We start from the raw sequence: 25,416 nt of genomic DNA, 5'->3' as shown, positions 1-25,416 counted from the left end.
AAAAAAAAAAAAAAAAAATCTATAGGAAAGAGTCTACCCCGGTTCGATATGCCGGATCCATGTCCCGTGGCCACCCCAAATAAGAGAAATTATGAATTGGCTATGGAACTTGATTGAGTACAAATACAATAAATTTACAACTCAAGAAATGTGAAACAAGAATATGGAGACGATAAGAACTTCTGTACAATAAAATCTCCAGATCATAGCCTAATGTTTTTAACTTTTAACATGTACAATACAATTGAACAACTCATTGGTTAATTAATTAATTAATCAACCTCTGGAATGCTCTGTAAGACCGGCCTCCATGACCGTTGGTGCTCTAGATGATGATGATGATCGATATTAGCATCAATCAACTTTTCCAAGACTTGTTTAAGAGACAAACCTTGCATGTCAACTCTATGCACCAACTCCTCCAGCTCCTTCTTCGAAATCTTTATCTTCACCTCCCGCGTCGATGGAGACGACGACGATAACGAACTCGAACTCGAAAACCCTCCCTTTTCACTCAGCAGCCTCCGCTTCTCTACGTTAACATCGCCGGCATTTCGCTCACCATGCTTATCATCATCAATATCATCCATTACTCTACCCCTTGAGGAGAACTCCCAATCATCGCCAGCCCACACCATGTTTGATGACTCACGCCTAATACAATTTCCCATTTGAGATTTGAAGTTTATTTTAATATTTATTTATTCTTTTGTGAGAAAGAAGAGATTTCGAAACTGATTCAATCTGTTTATATATACACAAATAGATGATGATTAGCCTTAGCCAACTTCCACGAAGATTACATATTTAAGAGTATTATATGGATTTGCTACGTAGGATTTGGTCTTACGTGGAAATATTTAAGAGTTTGGTTAGTTGACCAAAAATATTGAACGGCTAGCGGCTAGGTTTTCCCACGGGATCGAGCTGCTGATCTGATCATTCATGATGTCAACAAACTTAATCGGCTCCAATATGTAACTCTAGGTTTTGAGATTTAAACTCGTGACGTGGGACGGTGGATATGGGTGGTTCAGTGTACTCAGCGTGTGGAGTGGCTTGAAGCAATAACTTATAGAGGGGGTTGACCAGCTGGCTAGCATATGCAAAAGGAGAGAAAAGTGGAGAAGAAGAAGAGTATGAAATGGATTAAGAGGTGGCATAATCTGTAAGTGTGAACAAAGACATGGGAAGGGAATCCTTGACTTTCTTTGATTTATTCTCACCTTCCCCTTACCCCATCTTTGATAAATGACCTTAACTTATTTTCTTAACCTTTGATTCCTTTCTCACTGCTATTCACATTTCCTTTCATATATCTTCATCATCAACAGATTAATTTACATAAACAAAAAATGTGTAGATGTTTTGTTAATCAAACGCCAAATTTTCAGAAGCAATCAAGGTTCCTTCTTGTTCAATTCTTCTTAATTGATTGCTGTTAATTAATTAATTAATCAATCCACCACCTACATAAAATTATATATTCGTTATTCCATAGTTTATAATTCTTTGAAACATTTTAAATTTTAAATTATCCTGTACTCTAAGTTTCCTTTCCTTCAATGTGAAGTTGGATTGGTTTATTTCTTCATAATTCTCCTGATACAATACAAGCTGTGGTGCATGCATGTATATGTATTTTTTTTTTTTTTTTAATCATCGGAGATGTCTGGATCATTTTACGCATACCCTCAATTAATCTTCTAAAGTCCTAGAACTATCGATCGGGAGAGTCCTAATAACTATCTCTATAGTGCCTTAGGGGACTCGAACTTAAGAGCTCATAAAATTTCTTTTTGTTCTTTCAACATCAAATCACCTACTAGTAGTTCATGCATATCTATATTGGTTTAACATGAGGTAACATCAGGTAACATACGTAAACATCATGAATTTTCTTATATTTTTTCTTCAAGAATAGAATTTACGTACGTTAGAATCAACAATATTATAGCCCACTGAAATATCAGAAACATTGGGATCAAAGCACACCGAAATCGAAACTAAAACTTGAGAAGATGTCACCACAGAAATAAAAAATAAAAGAAAAAGATTATTCATGTTCGGCAGTTGGAGGTGTGAGCTTTCTAAATGTCGCTAAAAAAACAAACTAAAACTAATAGTATAGGCTACAATGAATGACGAAGGCATTTAGAAAATTTGTTGAAGGGTCTTGTCTTATCAAACAATGGTGAAGTAACATGGAAAGTGGGGAAAGAAGATTTTCGACAAGTGTATTACACTCAATTTACATTGAGTCAATTTCGTACTCGAGAGTAAGTTTGATTGAAAATAACACATGGTTTATTAATTAGTTTGAATTAATTGTATGTTAATAGTATTCAAAACTAAAAGTATCTTTGCCCATGACAGAACTATACAGTATATTGAACAGTTTTACTAGCTCAATCTTCAAACTTTATGTACTACGTTATGCCTAGAGCTAGTCAAATCGATGGAGTTGCTTATAACTCTAGAAAACTTCTTAAATTAGTCACCCGATTAATTTGTGTTTAAGATGACCAAGAAAAGATAAGCTTCAAGACTACTTTGGCCGTAGTATTATTATCCCAAAAGAAAATGAAACAAAACTGTCTTATTTATGAATACTACATGTATTCAAGAGAGGAGAGAGCCCATCCACATACATATTATATCCGAGCGTTTGAGCATATCGGATTCATATTATGTCTGAGCGTGGTGTATATCATATTTGTGCGTTTAAAAGTGTCGAATTCAGACACATGGTAGGTGAGTTCTCAAAGGTATTATCTGCTTTGAGCCTCAGAGTCTATACGATCTTGTCCTAAAAATGCACTTCTAAGTGGTGACAGTGTTTCTTGTGCTATATAAGCGATTAAGACTCTCGTCACACCAATATAATATTTTTAAACAAAAATTATCAGGAACAAGCTTGTGTAACAGGGATCGAAAATAGAAAAATACATTTATTTATAAAATAATAATTTGGCACATGATAGAAACGTTTAAGATTGAACCTTTGAGAGTGGTGGCTTGACCAATTTTTTTCCCACGTGTGTGTGTAAAAAGATCAAATCAACCCATCTTTATCTGAATTTTTTTAAAATATTGATTTATCTATAAGTGTAGATTTTCAAAGAGTTAATTAATAGTGGTGTTGGCTATCTTATTATTGTAAGATTAGCATTTAAAAAACATTTTATTCACTTAATTAAGTTTTTGCATCTTGCCTAAATTGTTAGATTGAAAGTGATATAAAGGTTTGGATATTGTTTTTAACGGTGATCAATTTTATGATAAACTTGTTAATTCAACCAATTTTCCATTGACCAAGTCAATGGTCATGGTTCAATTTAGAAATGATATGGGCCTATTTGATTTCTAGAAGTTCTTTTCGGCCCAAACTTACCATTTTCTTTATGGGCTGTTCTTCTATAGTCCAAATCTCGTATGGGCCTAACCCAGTTAGCCCATTTCAAGTAGACTCAACCCATTGTTTAACAAGAGTATTATCAATTGAGGGAAGTTCTTTTTTTCTTTTTTTTAATTTTAATTATTATTTATTTATGTATCAAAACTCAATAAGTCCCATTCAATTAGTTACATAATCTGAAATGACAAGTTTCTAATTTCTATAGCTAACCTTTACACCCAATTTAATTTAATTTAAGTTAGAGGCATTTGATTAATTGCATTATAAATGACATATTATGAATCAGCTACTTGATTGTCTAGAGAGTTGATATCCCTATATGACTATTTAAATTTTATATGGCCTAGGATTTAATACAGGGTTCTACTTCATAAACGCTGTGTCATTACATAGGTTAATAGAAATGTAAATAATTGAGAATTTCTCCTGTCGATTTACCTAGATTTTGATTTAATTTAAGGTGTTTGTACGAAGAAAAATGATGAAAATAACAGAAAAATATAATAATAGAGGCATTTTATAAGAGAAATAAGAGATTTGTTGCGAAAAATTTATTGATTAAAGAAAACCAACATGATTGATGATGTGGTTACTTATGTGAATGACATTGTGTGATGGTTAATTATGGTATTAAATTGTCGTTAGGGCAAACTTCGGATGGGTACATGTCGTTCACCCTATGATTAAATGAAATGAAAGGACTGTTTCCTTCTTTCGAACCGACCCAACAAAAGGTGTAATTTTAATGAAGGCAGTTGGTTCCAACTCAAGTCATAAAAGTTTGGATCCTTCACCTCCCCGACTTCCAACTAAATCTTCAACTTCATTGCTTATTATGATGATTTTGGATTCAGAATTAAGTGCAGCAGTACTTTTGGTGTAATGTAAATTGTATATGGTTTCACCTAAAGTTGACAGGCACCTACAAGTAGAAGCAACTTGAGTAAGTGTCATAACTGGATATGGTGGAGCAGAACCGGAACATAAACCCATCTTTATTGCTTTGTTCTTCATACCAGCTTTAGTCTTTATTCATCACTATCTTTTCGGTAATCTATTGAATGTTAAGTACAAGTAATTGGTTCGGTGAACCAAAAGGAAGAATATTGATGGAGCTCAGTCATAGGTTACCAATCGTATCCTCAAAAGAGTTTCAAATTTGTTAATAGGAGTGGATACTATAGATTTTACTCAATTGTTAATTTCGAGGCTCTGAAAAATTAGTTAAGGTATACGTAAATAGACTGAATACCTTCAAATGTTGTGAGATAATAATCCTATTTAAAACTAGCAAGCAATCTCCAAAGGAACTTTATTTTGATTATTCAAACCATATTATATTTATAGGGATCTTTGGGTCATAAAATAAAGATTAGGGATCTCCGAAATTATCAATATTCCTTACAGCACAAATACCGAAGTACATTCACTACGTAACATTACAGCACTGCAAGGTTTGCAGTGAACTTAGTTTCAGTCCACGCGGCAAAAGCTCCGCAATTCCAGCACTTTTGTCCGAACTTCACTCTGTCTCACTCTATTTGGAATGACACTTTTAGCGGAGAGACAAAAAATGAATGTCCCATTTGGCCCTCAGTCTCACTGTGCCAAATTCAGGAAACCACCAAATGGTTACCGCCGTCGGAGGCACAGGTCTCCATTGACTCCGCTCGTTCACTGGAAGTTTGACGACAAACAACGCGCCTCCAGGGGCGGCGGAGGCGTTGAGATGTCGGCCAGGAAATTGGCTGCTGGGCTCTGGCAATTGCGTTTGTTGGCTCAGGTACGTGTAGATATATGGCCTTTTTGAGTAACTGTGATGTCTGCTGTGTTTGGTTGCCGGGAAAATGGTGGGAAATTTAAAGAATTGTTTTTTCTTGGGAATGGTTTGATTACAGAACTGTGTTGGGCAATGCTAGCTTGTAGTAATTATGTGTTTGGATGCTGAGAAAATTGGGACATAAGAAGACATAAAACACCATTTTCTTGGGAGCTTGATGTTAATTTATGTTGATGGAGTTGAGGAACAGAGTTTTAACTTCTCCGAAATCATAATTCATGAATAGCGCATTACGCTTAAATTATATGTTTCTGTTCACATCTCCATTCGGGACATGGGAATAATGCAGTTTTACAGAATCTCTGCAAGTGCTTAGAGAAAACTTTCAAATTAATGGCTTGATTCAGTCGATTTACTTGTTTACATATTCTTGGAGTAGGAATTGGCATGATTTCTATTTTATGCTGTCAAAAAATTTAAACTTCAATTTTCTTTAAACATTTTCCGAATTTTAAACCCTTGTCATGTTCTTTCCTGCAGCCTCGTGCTGGACATGTAAAGCAAGTGCTTCCTTTCTGTCGCACTAGCGGAGAATATGTTCCGGGAACTAAGCATCTGCAGCAGAGCCCTCTACCCGGTTGTACTCCAAACCATAAAGTCCAGCATAAGGTGTGCCTTCTTCTTTCTTAGGAGATTATAATTTTCGACCGTTCTTCGCATTCTAGAGGAAGATAATCAACATGGTTGGTTACTAGATAGTTTAGCTTGTGGCCTAAACGAAAGTAGGTTGGTTAGGATCCGCCCTCTACAACCATATACCATTTCCCTAGTTTACAAGAAAGTTGTTTGTTTGAAATTTGGTTTGACAAATTTATGCTATGCTAGTTGTGTTCAAACGATGGTAAAGTAGTAGTTTTTAATATCCTGTCCTGTCCTGTGCATCAGCTGATGTTCAATTGTCCAACTTAGAATTGCCTGATAATTAGAAATTTGGTTTTAAAAGTATTGCTTCCTTTCTCATCCTATAGATTCACTGATTCACGTTATCAATTTTCTAATTGTGTTTCTTTTTGCTTCAAAAAATTTCTAGCGTGCATCTTCTTTGCCATATCCCAAGTCAGCAATGGAAGGGGCAACAAAGTGGGAACCCAGGTGCTCGACAACATCCACTGAGCCTAATTGCTTGTACAGCCATACCAAGTTTCTTGAAGGTCAATTTAATACTCTGTCTGTTGTTTCTGCACTGCAAGCAGAATTATCACAGGCTCGGTTACGGATACATGGGCTTGAAGATGAGCTTCGGTCCTCTAAGATGAAATTTGAACACTTATTGGGAAAGCTTGGAGGAGAAAGAAACTCATGGCAGAGCAAATACAATAAAATGCGTGCAATTATTGACAACTTAAAGGATGAATTAAGCGTGGGAATGAAAAGCCGAGAAAGAATAGACATTATCAACTCTAAATTGGTCAAGGAGCTGGCTAACTCTAAGTCGTCTGAAAAGCAGCTCATGAAAGATTACGAGGAAGAAAAAATGGCCAGAGAGCTGATGGAGGAAGTTTGTAATGAACTGGCTAACAAAATTGGAGAAGACAAGACTGAAATGGAAGTGTTGAAGAGTGAAACGTTTAAATTTCGTGAAGAGTTGGAAGAAGAGAGGAGAATGTTGCAGCTGGCTGAGGTTTGGCGTGAAGAACGTGTCCAGATGAAGTTAGTTGATGCAAGATTGGCTCTTGAATATAAATATTTTCAGATGAATAACTTGCTGGCTGACCTTGAATTTTTTTTGAGGTCAAGAAGTGAGAACTTGGATGAGACTGAATTAAGAAAAGCTGAGTTGATCATACAGGCAGTCAAATCAGTGAATTTTCAAGACACAAAAGAATTTGAATATGTGCCACCAAAATCAAGTGGTATATTCTCTGTTTTTGATGAAAATCGACAAGTTGAAGCTAATGAGAGGAAGATGGATCTGTTGATGATCAAGTATAATCCCGTTGGCGATGCTTCGAACTATGATGCTATAAGTCCTGAGGTAAATGTTTTTAACAATAACCATAACAATGGTTTCGAAGAAGATGTAAGAGTATGGGCATCAGCAAGTCATATTGAGGATCAAGGTTCAAGATATTCATTTGAAGGGAGTCACCACTCTGCTATCAGAGCTAAGGAAAGCCAACTTGCTTCAAGGTGCAAAATGGAATGCAATGAGAAAGTAATTCAAGATTCTCAAAATACAGAAATCAACAAGGTATGCTCAATGTCGGGGAAACAACCAAGGCAAAAGGCATCTTCTGTATCTAAATTTAGGAGATCATTAACAAGTAATGGCAAATTCTGCAAGATAACATCACATGAGGTTCATGAAAGGCTTTCAAATGGGACAGTTTCTAGCGCGGGAACAACTTCTCCACGTAGAAAGTCAGTCGATTGGTGCAGCAGGCTCCGGCAACGAGATTCAGTAGGGCAGTTAGTATCATCGGACTCAGAGAATCCGCATATAACTCAAGGAATGAAAGGGTTCACTGAATGGCCACGGGGCATCCAAAAGAATGGTTCAAAGGCAAAGTGTTTGAAAGCAACTTAAATACACTCAGTTATATTAACTGTAAAATTTTCTTGTTTCAGGGGCACCCTCCTGCATAGGAACTGGTTTTTCTCTTTATAATTTGATCACCAACTTTCAGCTTCAGTAGCAATTTTTTTCATCACTGCCTAGTTTAGTTTTACTGCATCGCGCAAACACGAAGTTTACTACATGTTTTAGTCCCTGAAATTGTGGGCACTCCAATATTTTATTATTTCCACAGTTGAGCAATACAATTCATTTCCAGCATATTCAAATTTCTTGTAAGTCAATGCATCTTCAAGTTGAGTAGTGTTTGAGGGACAATACTTTCTCTATTCGGGTGGGGGCTGGCAAGAAGTGGGATCCCAGTGAAGTTTTCTTTTGGTCATTTTCCTGAGAAAAGAACCATTTTTGTATATGTGAGATTCGGCATTTGAGGTCCGCCATCTTGTTTCCTTTCTACCACCTTATACCCCACATGCAAACAAACTTTCATGTCCATATCTATTTGTCTACATATCATATATGGCCTATTGCTTTTAGTTATAAGTTTGACGCTGCTTTCAAATGATACACTGAAAAAAGTTCTCATCACCATTCAGTGGTTTGATATCCGTTATGATCACAATAAGAAAATTACACAACTCGTTTCTCGCAATCTAAAATCCAAAAGATTGCAGCCGAAAATATAAAACCTGCAACTCCAATCTCCAGAAAGAACCAGCCCAGAGAAAATAATTGAGTCATCATTTTGAGAAGCATTGGTGGGTTATTGAGTGAGGCAAGATTGAATTTGAAGGATATAACCTTGATTTAGGAACCCGGCTGTCCCCCTCAGATTGAAATTTATCTATAACAAGTGAAACCGTTTATAGATTTAAAAAGCCAGACAATTTTGCTGGGAAATCTCAGAACAAGTTGTCTGAAGTTACAAGTACTGAAATGTAGATTATTAGAATTGAGAAATGCAACTGATAATCCCCATATGAACACAAATCATTTATCCATTTTTTAAGGCCTTCAATTTGTCTCTTACAAGTACATATTGGATCCCATATGTTCATAGAGATAACATTATATTACATGTTCCAATTATGCAAAACACCCCATTAGTTTCATTACCTATTGTCTGTCAATGTATTAATGGTAGTTAGATTCATAATACATAGAAGAAATAAACTACCTCTTGGATGTATTATTTGAGAGGTCTTGTAATACATCATATTTTTTGTATGAAATTTTATTAAATTTTATTTTGTGATTCTGGGGGGTAAAGTGCAAGAATTTGAAAGTTTCTAGATATTTTGATGAACACGGTGATTATTCAAAGAAAAGAAAAACGGAGAAGAAAAAAGAAAAGAGAGGAAGGAGAGAAGAAAAAGAGAGAAAAGAGAGAGAAGAAGAAGAGAAGGAGACGAAGAAGAAAAGAAAGAAGGGAGAGAAACATGAAACCGAGAATAGAGTGAGAAAGGAGAGAAGAGAGCTATGGAGGTGGCTGGAAAAGTGGTTGCCGGCGAGCAAAACTCCGGTGATCTGAATGAGAGGTGAGTAAAGTTTAAAATTTCCCTCATTGATGAGTTTTAGTTCATTTGATTTGTGTTGGTTATAATTGAGTGTAATGGCATGAGATTACACTAAAATGGGAAGATTGAGTTCAATAATGTTATGTGGGTAGAACATATATATGTTTCCTCAACAAAATTTGGTTAAAGATGTGATTTTGATATAAGGGTTCACTATGCAAAAATCTGGCCATTTGGAATTTCAAAAATTGTTGGTATGTTTTGGGTTATTTTTTTTAAGCTGAATTTCAGATAAGTTGTTCTACACTTCTTGAGGAGTGTTTGAAAATTTATTTCACTCAAAAACTCGAGGAATTGAATTTTATATGGATTTTTGAAGTTGCCTTGTGAATTCTGGAATTTTCGTTTTCTATAGCACATGTATTTTTGGCAAATGATTTGATGCATCTATTCTTATACAAATTGAATGATTTTTAAATTCTGGTCAATCCTATTATTCCTATATGTGTCTAGTTTAATTCTGGAGCGTTTCATGAGGTTTCGATTAAAGGTCAAATTGTTACAAAACTTACAAGTCAGTAACCTCAATTCTGGAAACAATTGGCAGTTTTGAATGAGTTGAAAGAAAATTATGTTTTAAATAGTTATTGATTCTGGAATGACTTGAGAAAATAATGGGAACAACTTATTGTCTGTAGAATGCCCCATTAAAATTATGGCTTAAATTGATGAATGGAATTTTTATGAAAAATCTGAGAGCGACCAATGTTCGGTTATGAGACAGTTTTGTTAAAGAAGAAGTTAGGTTAATCGATCTTTTGGTGTGTAAAGTGTCCAATGATTTTAATATTGAGGTGTTACCTTAGGGGGACTTATGTATGAAGGATTTATTGGATTTTGTATATAGGGAGGCAAGCGAGGGCATTGTTAGAGGATTTCAATTTTTTTTTTGGGCTTAAGGGTCAAGTTCCAAAATGGTAAATGGAAAATCCAAACCCTAATTTTCATTTTGAAATAAATGTTTGTTATAAACTTCAAATGGTTTGTTTTGGTTTACTATTTGCCATAATTTAGTGATTTTTCTTTATATAAATATGATTCATTACTAATGTTATTGGTTTATATGAGAAATTGAGGTTTTTGGGGAAATTGTTGTTGATAATACAAAAATTGGGCTAAAGCGTTATTATGAAATCATGTTGAAAACTTGCATTTTAGCCTTATACTACATATGAGAATTTAATGTTATATTATATGTTTTCTTTATGAACGAAGGCATAAGATTTATGAAAAATTGTGAGTTAAAGGTATGTATATTAATGATAGTAGTTTTCAAACCACCATTATAGTACATATCCTCCTCAAGATATTGATTTGATTCTACACATGAGTATGATTGGTTATTTGCCAGCCCAAGTGGGTCGAAGACTTGAGCGATGCAAATATCGCTAGACAGGATATGATTGTGTCGGCCCGAGCGATGCATGGTCTCGCTGGGTCAAAGGCTTGAGTGGTGATCGATTCCACCCAGCATGATGAATTTAGTGGTTCAACCGTCGCGTTGTTAGATCTTGCCAAATTGGATGGATTTACCCCTAGGTATTAGTTAAGTGAGAGTTTTCACATGTGATTGAGAGATTGTTTGGATATATATATATATTTGAAATGCAAATTTATAAATGCAAATGTTATCTATATATGAAATGTTTTTAGAAATGATATGATTTGTTTACCATAAAAGTTTTCAAAAAGAAGTTTTGCAATAAGAGATTTCAACATTGGTTATGAAAGATGGTTTATATTATAAAATGTGTTTATAGAAACAAGATTTTATAAGCATAAATGTTTTATTGCATATTAACTTTATTCCTCACTCATTGAACATTTCTAGCTCACCCTTCGTTTTTAAATGTTTTTTTTTCCCTCCGCCATGTTAAGAAGGAGATCGTGCAAAGGAGTAAATCTCACTCAAGGTTGGGCCACAAGACTTTATTTCATCATATGTGTCATAGTTGTGTTTTATTTTTCGTTGTTAAGTTTATGTTTTTTCATCATGTATTTATTTTATATTTTGGATTGTAAAAGATATGGAAAAATCTGATACCATAAGTTCATTTTGTAAAAATTCAGTTGCATTTGTTTATTTGCAAATGATGTTATATTTATTTGTGAGAAATAAAAAGAGTGTTTATAAATGTTTTAGCTATAAGAGCTTTATAATGTTTTAATTCATAAACAGGTTTCATAGTTTTCCCATATGACATGTCTCAGTCACTCGAGTCTCATGGGTGCACTCGAAGCCTATGAGATAGGGAGGGTTAGGACGGGTCGTGTCAGGTCCTGAGTTCGAGTCACTCTTCAGTTGCTAATAAGGTAACCACTTGAGCTCTTACCCGATCGGTAATTCTAGGGTACCGAGGAATTAGTTGAGGTACGCGTAAGTTGACCTAGATACCTCCGATCATAAAAAAAAAAAAAAAAAAAAAAGTTTGTCATATTTTACATCATTGACGGATGAGAGTATAAGTCAATTTTCGATACATTTTTGGGGCCTTGATTTCTTAACAAAAAGTTGGATGAATTAGAAAAAAATTATGATGCGATGTGTGTATCAGAATGTATATCAAGAACTTTTGTAATGAGCTTAATTAATAGGTTCATTTTTCTTAGAAGTTGAGTTTGTAAAATGATCTTATCCAAATGGTTGAAGAATTGGCACAAGTGACAAATATATCTGACTCTTAAAAAGAAAGATGTTTTGTCATTACTTTTTATGCAATAATGTGGCCTCAATTAAATGGACATATTTTGATTTTAGAAGAAAAAATATATGTGCATGTTGTGCAATAAATTCATACAACATGGATTCACATCACATGTCACTCTATATTAAATTTACTTTCATCTGCAAGTCTTTTAAGGATAAGCTTCACTTATGTCACGTGCCACTTTACTTGAAGTTTATTTCACTAGTAAGTTTACTTCAGGCCACGTGTCATCCTATATGAGAATAGTTTCACTTGTAAGTCTACCAAGACTAACTTCAGTTATAAGTCAACCAGTGTACTCCACTTATAAGTTTACTATTGTAACACTATATAAACCTATATTTTACCGTAATTGGGGAGACTCATTCATGACTTGTGCAAGCCGCACCTATAGACAAAGAAAACAATATAAAAAATAGTAGACGTAAAATTTGCATTAAATATCTGAACCATTTTAAATATCTCTTTCATGTGCTATTCTTGTGCTTTTATTTCGTTCATTGATCTAGCATTAGAATTATAAGTTTAATACAAACTCTTACATAGATTCCATCATAGATCTTACGTACTTCTCGTTTGTGCAAATTTCTGCTTTAACAATATGCAACCCAAAAATAAATCCTTGAAGACAAACTATTTGTAATACCTACTAGTTAATTGAATGTTTGGTATCACAAAGATTTACTCTTTGGAGGGTATTTAAGAGAAAACAGGAAACAAAAACGACAATGACATGCATATACATTCAAGCCTTTTACCACAAGAATTAATGAAGCACGCGTGATGAAGAAACAAGAAAGTTGCAAAGCATGCATTTATTGAAGAGAGATTTCACATCAAGCATAATCAAGACGTCTATCCGATTCATGCTTCACCAATTAATATCCTTCAAGTACCCTCCACAGAAATAAAAAATAAGCAAGACCAAGATGGAGAATAATATGGGGACAAACTACTATCATTAGTTGAGTTTCAGAGACATATTTTACAGCCATAATAATTGTTTAACTTTCAGATAAACTTGAAATGATCGTTCATGGGTCTTTTCCAAATTCCCAACAAATCGTCACCCAATTAACTTTGGGTCCAAAACAAAACTAGAGAGATTACCCAGCTTGCTTCTATTGCCACTCTCACCATGACCAAATTGAGCCCCACAGCTTATCAGAGAAAAAAAAATGGTCTGCCTCCACCACTTGAGCCAAAAGTTCAGTCGTCATAATGTGCAAGTGGGTAAGAGCTTTTTCTTAGTTCATCACTGTAAAGATGTATTTCTTGCTTTCTGTTTACTGTCATTGTATTATAGTTATACTTTAGTAATAAACTGATCATTTTCATTAACACACACGTGTGGTGGGCACGTACACACCCATTCGTAGCTAACAAGTCCTTGTCATTATCTCCAACCTTCGGTTGATCTTTGTCTTAAGCTTGAAACACAGCCTTCCCATTGTACTCTTTTGAAGTAAAAGCAAAGACCCTAACCCTAAACCTACCAATTACAAATAAACCCTAGCTCTCTCTTTTCACCAATATTCATCACTTCTCCATCCCCATGGAACCTCAAACCCTAGCTCTTTCTCTTAACCCTATTCACAAAAATTACAGCTCCAATGTCGATACTTCTCGCCCTTTTCGCTCCGTTAAAGAAGCTGTTGCCGTCTTCGGCGAGCGGTTTCTCGTCGGAGAAATTTACTCTCCCAAACGCTTCTCTTTCACCCTCCTACAAAGCATGAGATAATTACACCCATGAAATATTCGTCGACCTCAAACCCAGGGAAGTTTATGATGACGAAAAGATGAAAAGAATAATAGTGCTGAAGTTTTGGACTTTTGAAGAACTCGAGGCAGAGCTCGAGGAAACAAAGATGGAGTTGAAGTTGCTGAAAAGAGAGAGGCGAAACCGAAGTTGCGTTGGCGACTTTGAACGCTGAGCTTCATAAGAACCTGTCGAAGTTGGCGGAGGCAGAAGCCGATGTGGCGAAGAAGGCGATAGAATACCATAGAAAGAGAGAAGATCAGGAGAGAAGAGAGAGTTAGTGAGAAGAAGGAGAATTCTTTGACTTTGGCTCAATTTTGTGCGTTGAAGAGAACTATTGATGTTGAAGCTCATGCAGCTCTGTTTCTTGGAGGGAGAAGATCGGAGGGCAAGATGATGAAGAAAGCCAATTGTTTCTCTTGTTACAGACTTGTTCTTCAAGAAAAAAGGGTCCCCAAATAATTCTACAATTCTTCATAGCACTATTTATGCATCTCCTAACATGTACTTCAGCTGAGAAACTGGGACTCATTTTTTCTCTGCAACCAAACATCACACATGCATCGAGCGATCCATCTGTATGTTAATATTGTTTAATGAGTGTTGTTAATTAGTTGTGTAAGTGTTTCTGAGAGATATGTAACGAAGAATTTGTCACTTCATCTTTTTTATAAAGTAATTAAAAATGTTTTGCTTAATTATCTGCTGTACATGCATGCATGCCTTAATAATAAATTTAGATCAATAGAAAAATAATTATATTTAGATATGTTTGCTCAGATGGGGAAGATAGATGCCCAACAGTATATTATCATTCTTATTTTTTCAGCGTCCTAAAGTTAACGACTGAATAAACTTTTAGTAGGTACCCTTATTAGTACCGAAAGAAATATCGAACTCAAAACCTCTTGACATGATACCCAAAAGTTCCTATTATTCCACCTGGCTATCCAATGGTGGTAATGCCACCAATATTGGCAAAGCAGAAATTTTATATTACTTATTTTTGTTGATTTTTTTATTCATTATTTTAAATGCTATTAAAAAAAAAAAAAAAAAGGTTGCCAATTTCCAAATTCTATTAGAAAGATATAGGTGGCTCTACACCTGAATATTTAGATTACTAATCATTTTTTTTTTTTAAATAAGAAAATACTATTATTTGCAATTAGTGATATGTATTTAATTTACTTATCATATATAATATTTTTTTTTTTTATAATTTTTATAAGTCAGATATGTGTTCTTTCGGACTTTTATTTATACACATCCTTGCCTAACCTGGTTCCAAGGGAATCATTTGCCCCTAGCCAATAATACTCAATGGGGTCCCTTGATCGCACTAAAATTTTGAAAGATTAAAAATAGGTTATCATTTTATAGTAATTAACAATTTTGATCCTACTAAAAATTATTCATATTTTGTATTCCCACTAAGATATTTCCATATTTTATTGATCTCGAGATTCGAAAACTACTTTTTTTTCACGTTTTCTCTCTTTCTTAGTTCCTTCCCCCTCGTTTCATACTTTTCTTTTCCTTTGGTTGGATTAATCAAGAAAAAAACTAACCCATATTTGGTTGCAATGTTTTCAGAATATGAAAAATCGTCGAGGATAATTATAGAATTGATAATTTGGTATGTATAACTTTTAAAATTATTTTTTAATTACATTTTTTTTTATGCTTATTACTTCAGTATATATTTTATTGTAAATTTATCAGCTTTGATCTGACACATTACTAGAAATCTGGCTACGCCCTGCCCCATCCCCACCCTGAAAATTTTCAGGATTCTCTACCCGAGGGGATCAAGTTATTCATAACCGACCTATGATGTTTTATTGTCAACGTTATTTTTTAGGGTCAATTTTGTCCAAAAAACCTCTCTAAGCAGTTTATTCCTATTTGACTCGTTTATTTTTAATTTATGACCATTAATTTAAGGGTGTGTTTTGGTTAGCCATTGGGGGTTATCCCCCATTACTAAGGTAATATCATCTTATACTTAGATTACCACGTTTGATTGTCAAGTAATATAGATTTCAATAATCTTCCAAAACCAATATAATATTAATTACTATTGGTTATATAAGAGGTAATCGGATCACCTCTATTTTCTTAAGTATTTTAAGATTATTTGTATCTTAACTTTGTTACAATTTTACCCCTTATTAATAAAATTTTAGGACAGTAGCCCTTATTACCTAAACAATTCTACATATTTATGGACAATTTTAGCTTTATACTCAAGATTTTTAAGATAGATACCCTTGTACTTCAAGCAAATTACATAAGACCACAGCTACCCCAACCACTTAGGAGGACTGCCAGCCCCACCATTGATAGTCATTGGAATAGTGCATGACCGACCGAATCTGGCCAAATGTCGGTAAGGTCGTTTTTGGCATGGATTTGTGACAGGGGCAACCCAGCCCCTTTGAGGGTAGGCATAGGGATAGGCCTCCTGAAGGCGACTAAATCACCTTAGCAAGTGCACTATCGTATTCAGTATAAGTGATGATTTGAGTATCGTCCCAAGAGATCAAGCGAATATTGTTAATTACCTAAAAACTACTTACACGTTATTTGAGAAAACAAATCTTATAGGGTAAAGTAACGAATTAAAAATACTAAATTGAACATAAATCATGTGATGGACTTTGCATATTTAATAGTTAGGGTACAGATTCCCCCCTAATTATGCTTGCAACCACTCTTAATACCTGTTTGTGCTATGAATTGGTAGGATTCTTCTAAGGCCAATTACCTTATTCAGGCATAATATTCAACTTAATAATACAGATCCCTATTCGGTTACTCTAAATTAAGAAGCATAATTCATCAATCCCTTACGACTAATTCGCCCTATTCGGTTTATGAATTAGATGAACCACAATTAATCCTAAAATCTCTATTCGATTACTTCTAGTTTTAATATGTTGTGCAATGTTATCCCATAGAACAATTATGAATATGAATTAAGCAATAAACCCTAACTTCTCTAATTGAAACATCATCAAGGTAATTGAATCATCCACATTCATAAAGCATTAACCTAACTCTTGCACAAATTCATAACATAAATTTGGTATTAAGAATAAAAATTGTTCAAAACATAATTAGGGTTTTATCCTCCCCTAACAAAAGAGATTTACTCCATCCTAAGACAAAGAAATAATAGAGAAAAAGGAAAGCATATTTAGATTTGAAAAGAAATAAAAATCAAACTCTTAATCTGATCTTCAGTCTTCAAGCCTTAAGAATGCATCTTCTCCTCTAAAAAATATGCAAAATTCGTCCTTTGACAACTGATCTCAATTTACTTAAATACCCAAGAATCCTAAGTGAAAAAGGAAAGAAAGAAACGCGCTAATAGTTTCTACCACAACCCTGGCAGTGGCCAATTTAAGTCCCACAGCCTAGGCCGTGGTGCTTCCTGTCTCTTTGTTCCATCACCATGGCCATGGTGACCTACCAAGGCATGGTCGTGGTCTTCAGACTAAAAGGCAATCTCAACTTCTTCCAGCTTTAAGTCTCAATTTCATTCCATACTCCAATCTACTCAATCAAAGCCTAAAAAAACATAAAGTTATCCAAATCAATAGTTACACCATTCATATCTCAACTTAACAAAACAACATAAAAACAAAGGAAACAAATGAGAAGTTAACTAAACTAACATCAAAACAACCCTAAAACACTCAAATTATGTAACTTATCAACTCCCCCAAACTTATCCTTTGCTCGTCCCGAGTAAAGAAAATATCAGAAAATAAACTCAACAATCATCAAGGATTCGCAGCATTCCCAAAATCAAGGAAAGAAATCAAACATGCTTTAAAATATATCATGCTACCAAACATACAACCCAGCTAATTGTGCAACTCCACTTTCCTCAACCTGATCTGCCTCACCAAGACTTTACTCAACCCCCTACTTATTTTTTTTTTTTGTTTCTTGTTTTTGTTTTTGTTTTTTTCAATTGCTTCTTCAGATTGTCACATCACCTTTTTATGCGAATGCACACATTTGTGATGAGTGCCCCCCGTTACTCAACAATGTCATAACACATAAAGTGCTTTGCATACTCATACTTCAAGCCACGGTTTGACACAAAAGTAAACATGGGGCTCATGAATACTCCTGGTTACTAAGCAGCTCGAACAGCAGAGTAGTTCATTCAAAAACAAACAAATAAGCATAGTTATTTATTTAAGATTGAATATACAGTTTTTTTTTTTTTTTTTTTTTTTTTTTTTTTTTTTTTTTTTTCATGTAGGAGTGAAGACAAGACTTAGCTAGTACTAAGAGAGTCAGTAATACACCGAATTTGCACAACCATCTAGAATTGCATACTCTTCCATTCCTAAAGATATGAGCATGTTTGAATCCTTTCATGACTGTACTCCCACTACTCCAAATGATTACAAAGTTCACACAAAAGCATTTTTTTTTCGGGGATATCACAAAGTTTCATTTGGGCTTGTATCAAAAGCATAAGCATAATAACCACCATGCAAAAAATAACAAAAAAAAAAAAAAAACAGCACACCACACCACACAATAAACTAAACACTTCATAAAAAACAAACCCACCAAACAAGAAACAGACTATCACCAATGCAACACAAACAAACACAATTCAACACAATCAAACTAAAATGCAATGTCCTCAATGCATGAAAAACAAAAACCAAAATAGAAATATGGAAAATAAAAATAGAACTTCCCTGAAAAAAGACGAGATTTTTTTTTTTTTTTTTTTTGAACATGACCACGGCTGTGTAAATTGACACATGTACCCCATGGTACAGGCTGGAATCTGCAAGCTTTTATCTTTTACATGGCCAAAATAACACAGGGTAGCCCATGTTTATTCTGCTCAAAATTGTCTTCTTCTCTTCTATCACTTAAGCTTCCCCATTGTACAGGCTGGAATCTGCACCCCAAGGTACAGTTCCAGCCTGTACCCCATGGTACAGGCTAGAATTTGCAAGCTTTTTATCTTTTAACATGGCCACACTACTATGTAAAATAACACAGGGTATGCCCATTTTTTTTCTGCTTCAAAATTGTCTTCTTCTTCTATCACTTAAGCTTCCTCCAAACTTGTTCCTTGCTCCAACGATAACAAAACAAAAATAAAAACAAAATCAAACAAAAATAAAATAATTGTAGAAGAGAGAAAAAAAAAGAAATTGATAGTTCTAATTTAGAGTCGTTAGCTTGACTTTCTCCACTTTCTTCATTTAAGAAACTGGATGGACGCTGTGTTTGGATACGTCCTCTAACATAGTGCTTCAAACGATGTCCATTAACTTTAAACGCTTCACCTGTCTTTCCATGGTGGATCTCAATTGCTCCAAAAGGTGTTACCTGGATTACCTCATATGGACCCGTCCATCTTGATTTCAGCTTTCCTGGGAAAAGACGAAGACGACTATTGTAAAGAAGAACTTGTTGTCTCGGGTCGAACTCCTTTTTCACAATGTGCCTATCATGCCATCTCTTTGTCTTCTCCTTGTACAAACTAGCACTCTTGTATGCCCAATGACGAAATTCATCTAGCTCACTCACCTGCAAAAGACGTTTAGCACCTACACATCAAAATTCAACAATTTAGTAGCCCAATAAGCTTTGTGCTCTAATTCCACCAGTAGGTGACATGCTTTTCCAAATGCTAACCTATAAGGTGACATACCTATAGGTGTTTTAAAGGTTGTCCTATATGCCCATAAAGCATCGTCTAACTTTGTCGCCCAATCTTTTCTAGAGGCACTAACAGTATTTTCTAAAATTCGCTTTAGCTCTCTATTAGAGACCTCCACTTGACCAGTAGTTTGGGTATGGTAGGGAGTGGCTACCTTGTGTGTGACTCCATATTTCTTTAAGAGTACATTAAATTGGTGATTACAAAAATGCTTCCCACCATCACTAATGATTGCCTTAGGAGTTCCATATCTAGTGAAAATATTCCGCCTAAGGAATTTGAGTACTATTCTAGAATCATTAGTTTTGGTGGCAATTGCCTCCACCCATTTAGAAACGTAATCTACTGCCACAAGTATAAAAGCGTTTCCATACGATGATGGAAATGGTCCCATGAAATCAATACCCCAAATATCAAAAATTTCACATACTAGTATATTATTTAAAGGCATCTCATCTTTCTTAGAAATATTATCTGTTCTTTGGCAACGATCACAAGAGGATACATACCTTTGAGCATCCCGAAACACAGTGGGCCAATAAAAACCTGATTGCAACACCTTTGCCGCTGTGCAATTCGCCCCGAAATGCCCTCCAGTTTCTCTATCATGGCAATGACTCAAAAAAGCTCTAATCTCTTCTTCTGGAACACATTTTCGAACAACTTGATCTGTACATAGTTTGTACAAGTACGGGTCTTCCCACAAATAATATTTGACATCAGCCAAAAATTTCTTCCTTTATTGGAATGTAAAATGCTTTGGGATCCAGCCTCCTGCAAGAAAATTAGTCAAATTAGCAAACCATGGAGATTTAGAAAAAGAAGAGCTAAGAGATAGAATTTGCTCATCAGGAAATTCTGCACTAATATCTCCCTCTTCAAGGATTGAATTATCTAGTCGGGACAAATGATCAGTAACTTGATTTTTTGTCCCATTTCGATCTTTAATCTCCAAATCAAACTCTTAAAGTAAAAGGACCCATCTGATAAGGCGTGGTTTGGCATCCTTCTTAGCAAAGAGATGTCGTAGAGCTGCGTGATTTGTGTAGACTATGGATTTCGTGCCTATGAGCTAGGATCTAAACTTCTCGAATGCGAAGACCAATGTTAGCACTTATTTCTCGGTTGTTGTGTAGTTCAGTTGCGGACCATTTAAGGTATGAATGGCATAGGATATGACATGAAACATTTTGTCTTTCCTTTGACCGAGAGCAGCACCGATGGCATAGTCACTCGCATCACACATAATTTCAAAAGGGTTGTTCCAATTTGGTACGACCACTATTAGTGCTATCACTAGCTTCTCTTTCAGCAAATTAAAGGCCTGCAAACATTCAGAATCAAAGTTAAATTTTATATCCTTGGCAAGAAGATTAGATAGAGGTTTTGCAATTTTTGAGAAATCTTTAATAAATCTTCTATAAAATCCCGCATGGCCAAGGAAATTTCTGACTGCTCAAACCGTTGTCGGAGGAGGTAATTTTTCAGTCACTTCCACTTTTGCTTTATCAACCTCAATCCCTTGCTCAGAGATCTTGTGTCCAAGCACGATACTTTCTCGTACCATAAAATGGCACTTCTCCCAATTCAGCACAAGATTTGATTCCTCACAACGCTATAAAACTAACTCAGGATTTTGCAAATAAGATTCAAAGGTTAGTCCATACAACGTAAAGTCATCAATGAAAATTTCCAGAAATTTTTCAGTCATGTCAGAGAAAATTGCCATCATGCAACGTTGGAAAGTAGCTAACGCATTACATAAACCAAATGGCATACGTCGATAAGCGAACGTGCCATAAGGACAAGTAAATGTTGTTTTCTCTTGGTCCTCTAGAGCAATAGGAATTTGATAATAACCAGAATAGCCATTAAGAAAACAGTAAAATTTATTTCCCGCTAATCTCTCTAACATTTGATCAATAAATGGCAATGGGAAATGGTCTTTTCTAGTGGCAGAATTTAATCTTCTATAGTCTATACACACACGCCATCCAGTTACCATCCTAGTGGGGATAAGCTCATTATTTTCATTCTTCACTATAGTCATTCCCCTTTTTTTAGTCATTACTTGCATAGGACTAACCCAATTACTATCAGAGATAGGATAAATAATACCTGCATCGAGTAATTTTACCACTTCCTTTCGTACCACTTCTTGCACGATAGGATTTAATCTCCTTTGAGGTTGTATTGTTGGCTTGAAATTCTCTTCCATGAGGATCTTATGCATGCAGATGGAAGGGCTTATTCCCTTGATATCAGCAATTGTCCACCCCATAACCTTTTCATGCTTCCTCAAAATGTCTAGCAGTGACTTCTCCTCCAAATCTATCAAAGACGCAGAAATAATCACAGGGTAAGCATCTTTATCTAGAAAAACATATTTTAAATTTGAAGGAAGAGGTTTAAGCTCAAGTTTAGGAGCCTCATTAGGAGTTTTATGCAAATCCTCCTTTAGCTCCATATTATTATCAGTCAGAGATTCTTTCTCTAACGCTTCAACTTCTTCTCTCAAGCACGGGTCTTCATCTTCTGTTGTGCTTGACTCCATTAGACATCTCTCCAAAGAGTCCTTCTGTAAACCTTCTTCTCTGTGATCACCTACAATCCCACCAAAACTGTCAGAGTGAAAACAAGATTCAATATAAAATGCAATAAGATTTTTCATCGCTTTATGGACATCAAACATTATTTCATCATCACTTAGTCTTAGAATTAATTTTCCTTGTTGCATGTCTATCAAAGCACGAGTTGTCGCCAAAAATGGATGTCCCAAAATTAGAGGCACCTCCCAGTCCTCCTTCATATCAAGAACTACGAAGTCCACCGGAAAGATAAATTTTTCGACCTTTAACAAAATGTCTTCAACAATGCCTTTAGGTCGTTTGGTTGATCTATCAGCAAGCTGGAGTGACATGTTTGTCTCTTTCACTTCTCCAAGTCCTAGCTTCCTGAAAATTGATAAAGGCATTAAATTAATACTAGCACCTAAATCAGACAATGCTTTATCAAAGAATGAATCTCCTAATGCACAAGGTATAGTAAAACTCCCTGGATCTCTCAATTTAGGAGGTAATTTATTTTGCAGTATGGCACTGCATTCTTCAGTGAGCATAATTGTTCCATGCTCCTCGATCTTCTGCTTGTTAGAAAGGATGTCTTTTAAGAACTTTGCATAACTAGGCATATGTGCTAAAGCTTCAGCAAATGGAATATTTATTTGCAATTTCTTAAAGATCTCTAAAAACTTTGAAAATTATTGATCCAGTTTATTCTTTCTAATTCTATCGGGATAAGGAAATTTAGATACATCTTTTTCAACAACAATAGAATCATAATTTGACATACCTTTTCCTTTACCTCTTGCAATTTCCTTTACCTTAGTCTCTGTCTCTTTTTCTGAATTCGCTTTCTTTTCTTCAATAGAGACCGGTAACTCTGCTTCACTTTTCGCCTTCTTTTGTGATTCTTCTTCACCAATCACCTTTCCATCTCTCAAGGTTATGGCCTTACATTGCTCATTCGGGTTCCTTTCTGTGTCACTCGGTAAATGCCCTTGCTGTCTACCCGAAATGATATTGGCCAACTGGCCAATTTGAGCTTTTAAATTCTTGATGGAAGCCTCTTGATTCTGAATTCTTGTCTCTGTAGTACTCAAGAACTTCGCCATCATCTCCTCTAAATTTGATTTCTTCTCTTGAGATTGAAAACCTGGCGGTGGAGGTTTCACTTGATTGTTGTTACTCTAAGAGAAATTTGGGTGATTCCTCCACCCAGGATTATATGTTTCACTGTATGGATTATTATTAGGCCTGCAAAAATTTGAAACATAGTTAGCTTGATTAGGCATAGAATTAATAGCAAACATGTTACCTAATTGACACTCATGGTTAGGGTGATCTTCGCCACAAAAATCATACATAGAAGCAACTATTGTAGGTTTTTGCATTTGAAGTCCACCAATCTTCTTATTTAATGCCTATATTTGTGCTGTCAAAGCTATGATATCATCTATGTTATGAACACCTGACATTCTTCTCACAGGCAACCTCTCTATCGGCCATTGATAAGAGTTTGAAGCCATTTCTTCCAGCAATTCATAAGCTTGTTCTGTTGTCTTCTTACCTAAAGTACCACCTGCAGCAGCATTGACCATATTTTGAACTTCACTATTAAGACCATTGTAGAACGTTTGGACTTGCAGCCAAATCGGTAATTCATGGTGGGGACATCTCCGGAGCATGTCCTTAAACCTTTCCCATGCTTCGTATAGTGACTCTGTATCTACCTGCACAAACATAGTAATATAATTACACAATTGTGCAGTCTTTGCAAGAGGAAAATACCTACTCAGGAATTTTTGTGTCATTTGCTCCCAAGTTGTAATCGAGCCTGCTGGTAATGAGGTCAACCAACTCTTAGCTTTGTCTCTTAATGAAAATGGGAACAATCTTAGTCTTATAGCTTCGTCGGAAACTCCATTGTGCTTAAAAGTATCACAAATCTCCAGGAAATTTGCAATATGTAAGTTGGGATCTTCGTCTGCCAAACCACCAAATTGCACTGACTGCTGAATCATCTGGATGATTGCTGGCTTTATCTCAAAGGTGTTGGCATTGATCACTAGTCGTCAAATGCTTGATGTTGCTCCATTTAGAGATGGGGTAGAGTACTCATTCAATGTACGAGTTGCTGGTGGTGTTCCATCATTTTGGTTATTGTGATCACCCATGATCTCCCTTTTGATTGCTTTCTTTCTTAAGTGAAAAGTGCGCTTATCTCATGATCAAATGCTAGTAAAATCTTTCCAGAGGCTCTGGTCATACACTAGCAGAAACACCTATAGGTTTCCAATAAAATAAAAATAAAAAAAAAATCTCAAAGTAACAAGTAATCTTAAAATAATCAGAAACAATCTAATGATCCCCAGCAACAGCGCCAAAAGCTTGATGCGACTAAATCACCTTAGCAAGTGCACTAGTCGTGTTCAAGTAATAAAGTGATGAATTTGAGTATCGTCCCACAGAGATCAAAGCGAATATTTGTAATTACTTAAAACTACTTACACGTTATTTGAGAAAACAAAATCTTATAGTGTAAAAGTAACGGATTAAAAATAACTAAATTGAACAAATAAATCATGTAATGAACTTTGCAATATTAATGAAGTTAGGGTACAGATTTCCCCCTAATTATGCTTGACAACCACTCTTAATACCTGTTTGTGCTATGAATTGGTAGGATTCTTCTAAGGCCAATTATCCTTATTCAGGCATAATATTCAACTTAATACAGATCCCTATTCGGTTACTCTGAAATTAAGAAGCATAAATTCATCAATCCCTTACGACTAATTCGCCCTATTCGGTTATGAATTAGATGAACCACAAATTAATCCTAAAATCTCTATTCGATTACTTCTAGTTTTAATATGTTGTGCAATGTTATTCCCATAGAACAATTATGAATATGAATTAAGCAATAAACCCTAACTTCTCTAATTGAAACATCATCAAGGTAATTGAATCGATCCAACATTCATAAAGCATTAAACCTAAACTCTTGCACAAATTCATAAACATAAATCTGGTATTAAGAATAAAAATTGTTCAAAACATAATTAGGGTTTTATCCTCCCCTAACAAAAGAGATTTACTCCATCCTAAGAACAAATAAATAAATAGAGAAGAAGGAAAGCATATTTAGATTTGAAAAGAAATAAAAATCAAACTCTTAAATCTGATCTTCAGTCTTCAAGCCTTAAGAATGCGTCTTCTCCTCTAAAAAATATGCAAAATTCATCTCTTGACAACTGATCTCAATTATACTTAAATACCCAAAAGAGTCCTAAGTGAAAAAGGAAAGAAAAACGCGCTAATAGTT

The 25,416-nt window shown here is 35.1% G+C and overlaps 3 protein-coding genes and 1 pseudogene across 3 annotated transcripts; 2 read left to right on the top strand and 2 right to left on the bottom strand.

Moving 5' to 3' along the window:
• Positions 1–67: 67 nt before the first annotated feature.
• Positions 68–742, bottom strand: LOC116111791. The gene has a single exon (XM_031397944.1). The coding sequence runs from the start codon at positions 669–671 to the stop codon at positions 273–275; it is 399 nt and encodes a 132-aa protein (XP_031253804.1). The 5' UTR covers positions 672–742; the 3' UTR covers positions 68–272.
• A 4,196-nt stretch (positions 743–4,938) lies between these two features.
• Positions 4,939–8,026, top strand: LOC116111777. The gene is made up of 3 exons (XM_031397923.1): positions 4,939–5,201; positions 5,739–5,867; positions 6,289–8,026. The coding sequence occupies exons 1-3, from the start codon at positions 4,965–4,967 to the stop codon at positions 7,783–7,785; spliced, it is 1,863 nt and encodes a 620-aa protein (XP_031253783.1). The 5' UTR covers positions 4,939–4,964; the 3' UTR covers positions 7,786–8,026.
• A 5,587-nt stretch (positions 8,027–13,613) lies between these two features.
• LOC116111715 lies at positions 13,614–14,367 on the top strand (annotated as a pseudogene).
• A 6,277-nt stretch (positions 14,368–20,644) lies between these two features.
• On the bottom strand, positions 20,645–23,203 carry LOC116111755. Its single transcript, XM_031397898.1, has 4 exons — positions 22,882–23,203; positions 21,533–22,731; positions 20,993–21,145; positions 20,645–20,854 (listed from the first exon to the last, which is right to left on the bottom strand). Exons 1-4 carry the CDS (start codon positions 23,201–23,203, stop codon positions 20,645–20,647), a joined length of 1,884 nt encoding a protein of 627 aa, XP_031253758.1.
• Positions 23,204–25,416: the final 2,213 nt, after the last annotated feature.

This window comes from Pistacia vera, unplaced genomic scaffold, assembly GCF_008641045.1.
Source record: "Pistacia vera cultivar Batoury unplaced genomic scaffold, PisVer_v2 Contig65, whole genome shotgun sequence".
In the NCBI taxonomy this organism is placed as follows: Eukaryota; Viridiplantae; Streptophyta; class Magnoliopsida; order Sapindales; family Anacardiaceae; genus Pistacia; species Pistacia vera.
This window is presented reverse-complemented; position numbering and strand designations above follow the sequence as displayed.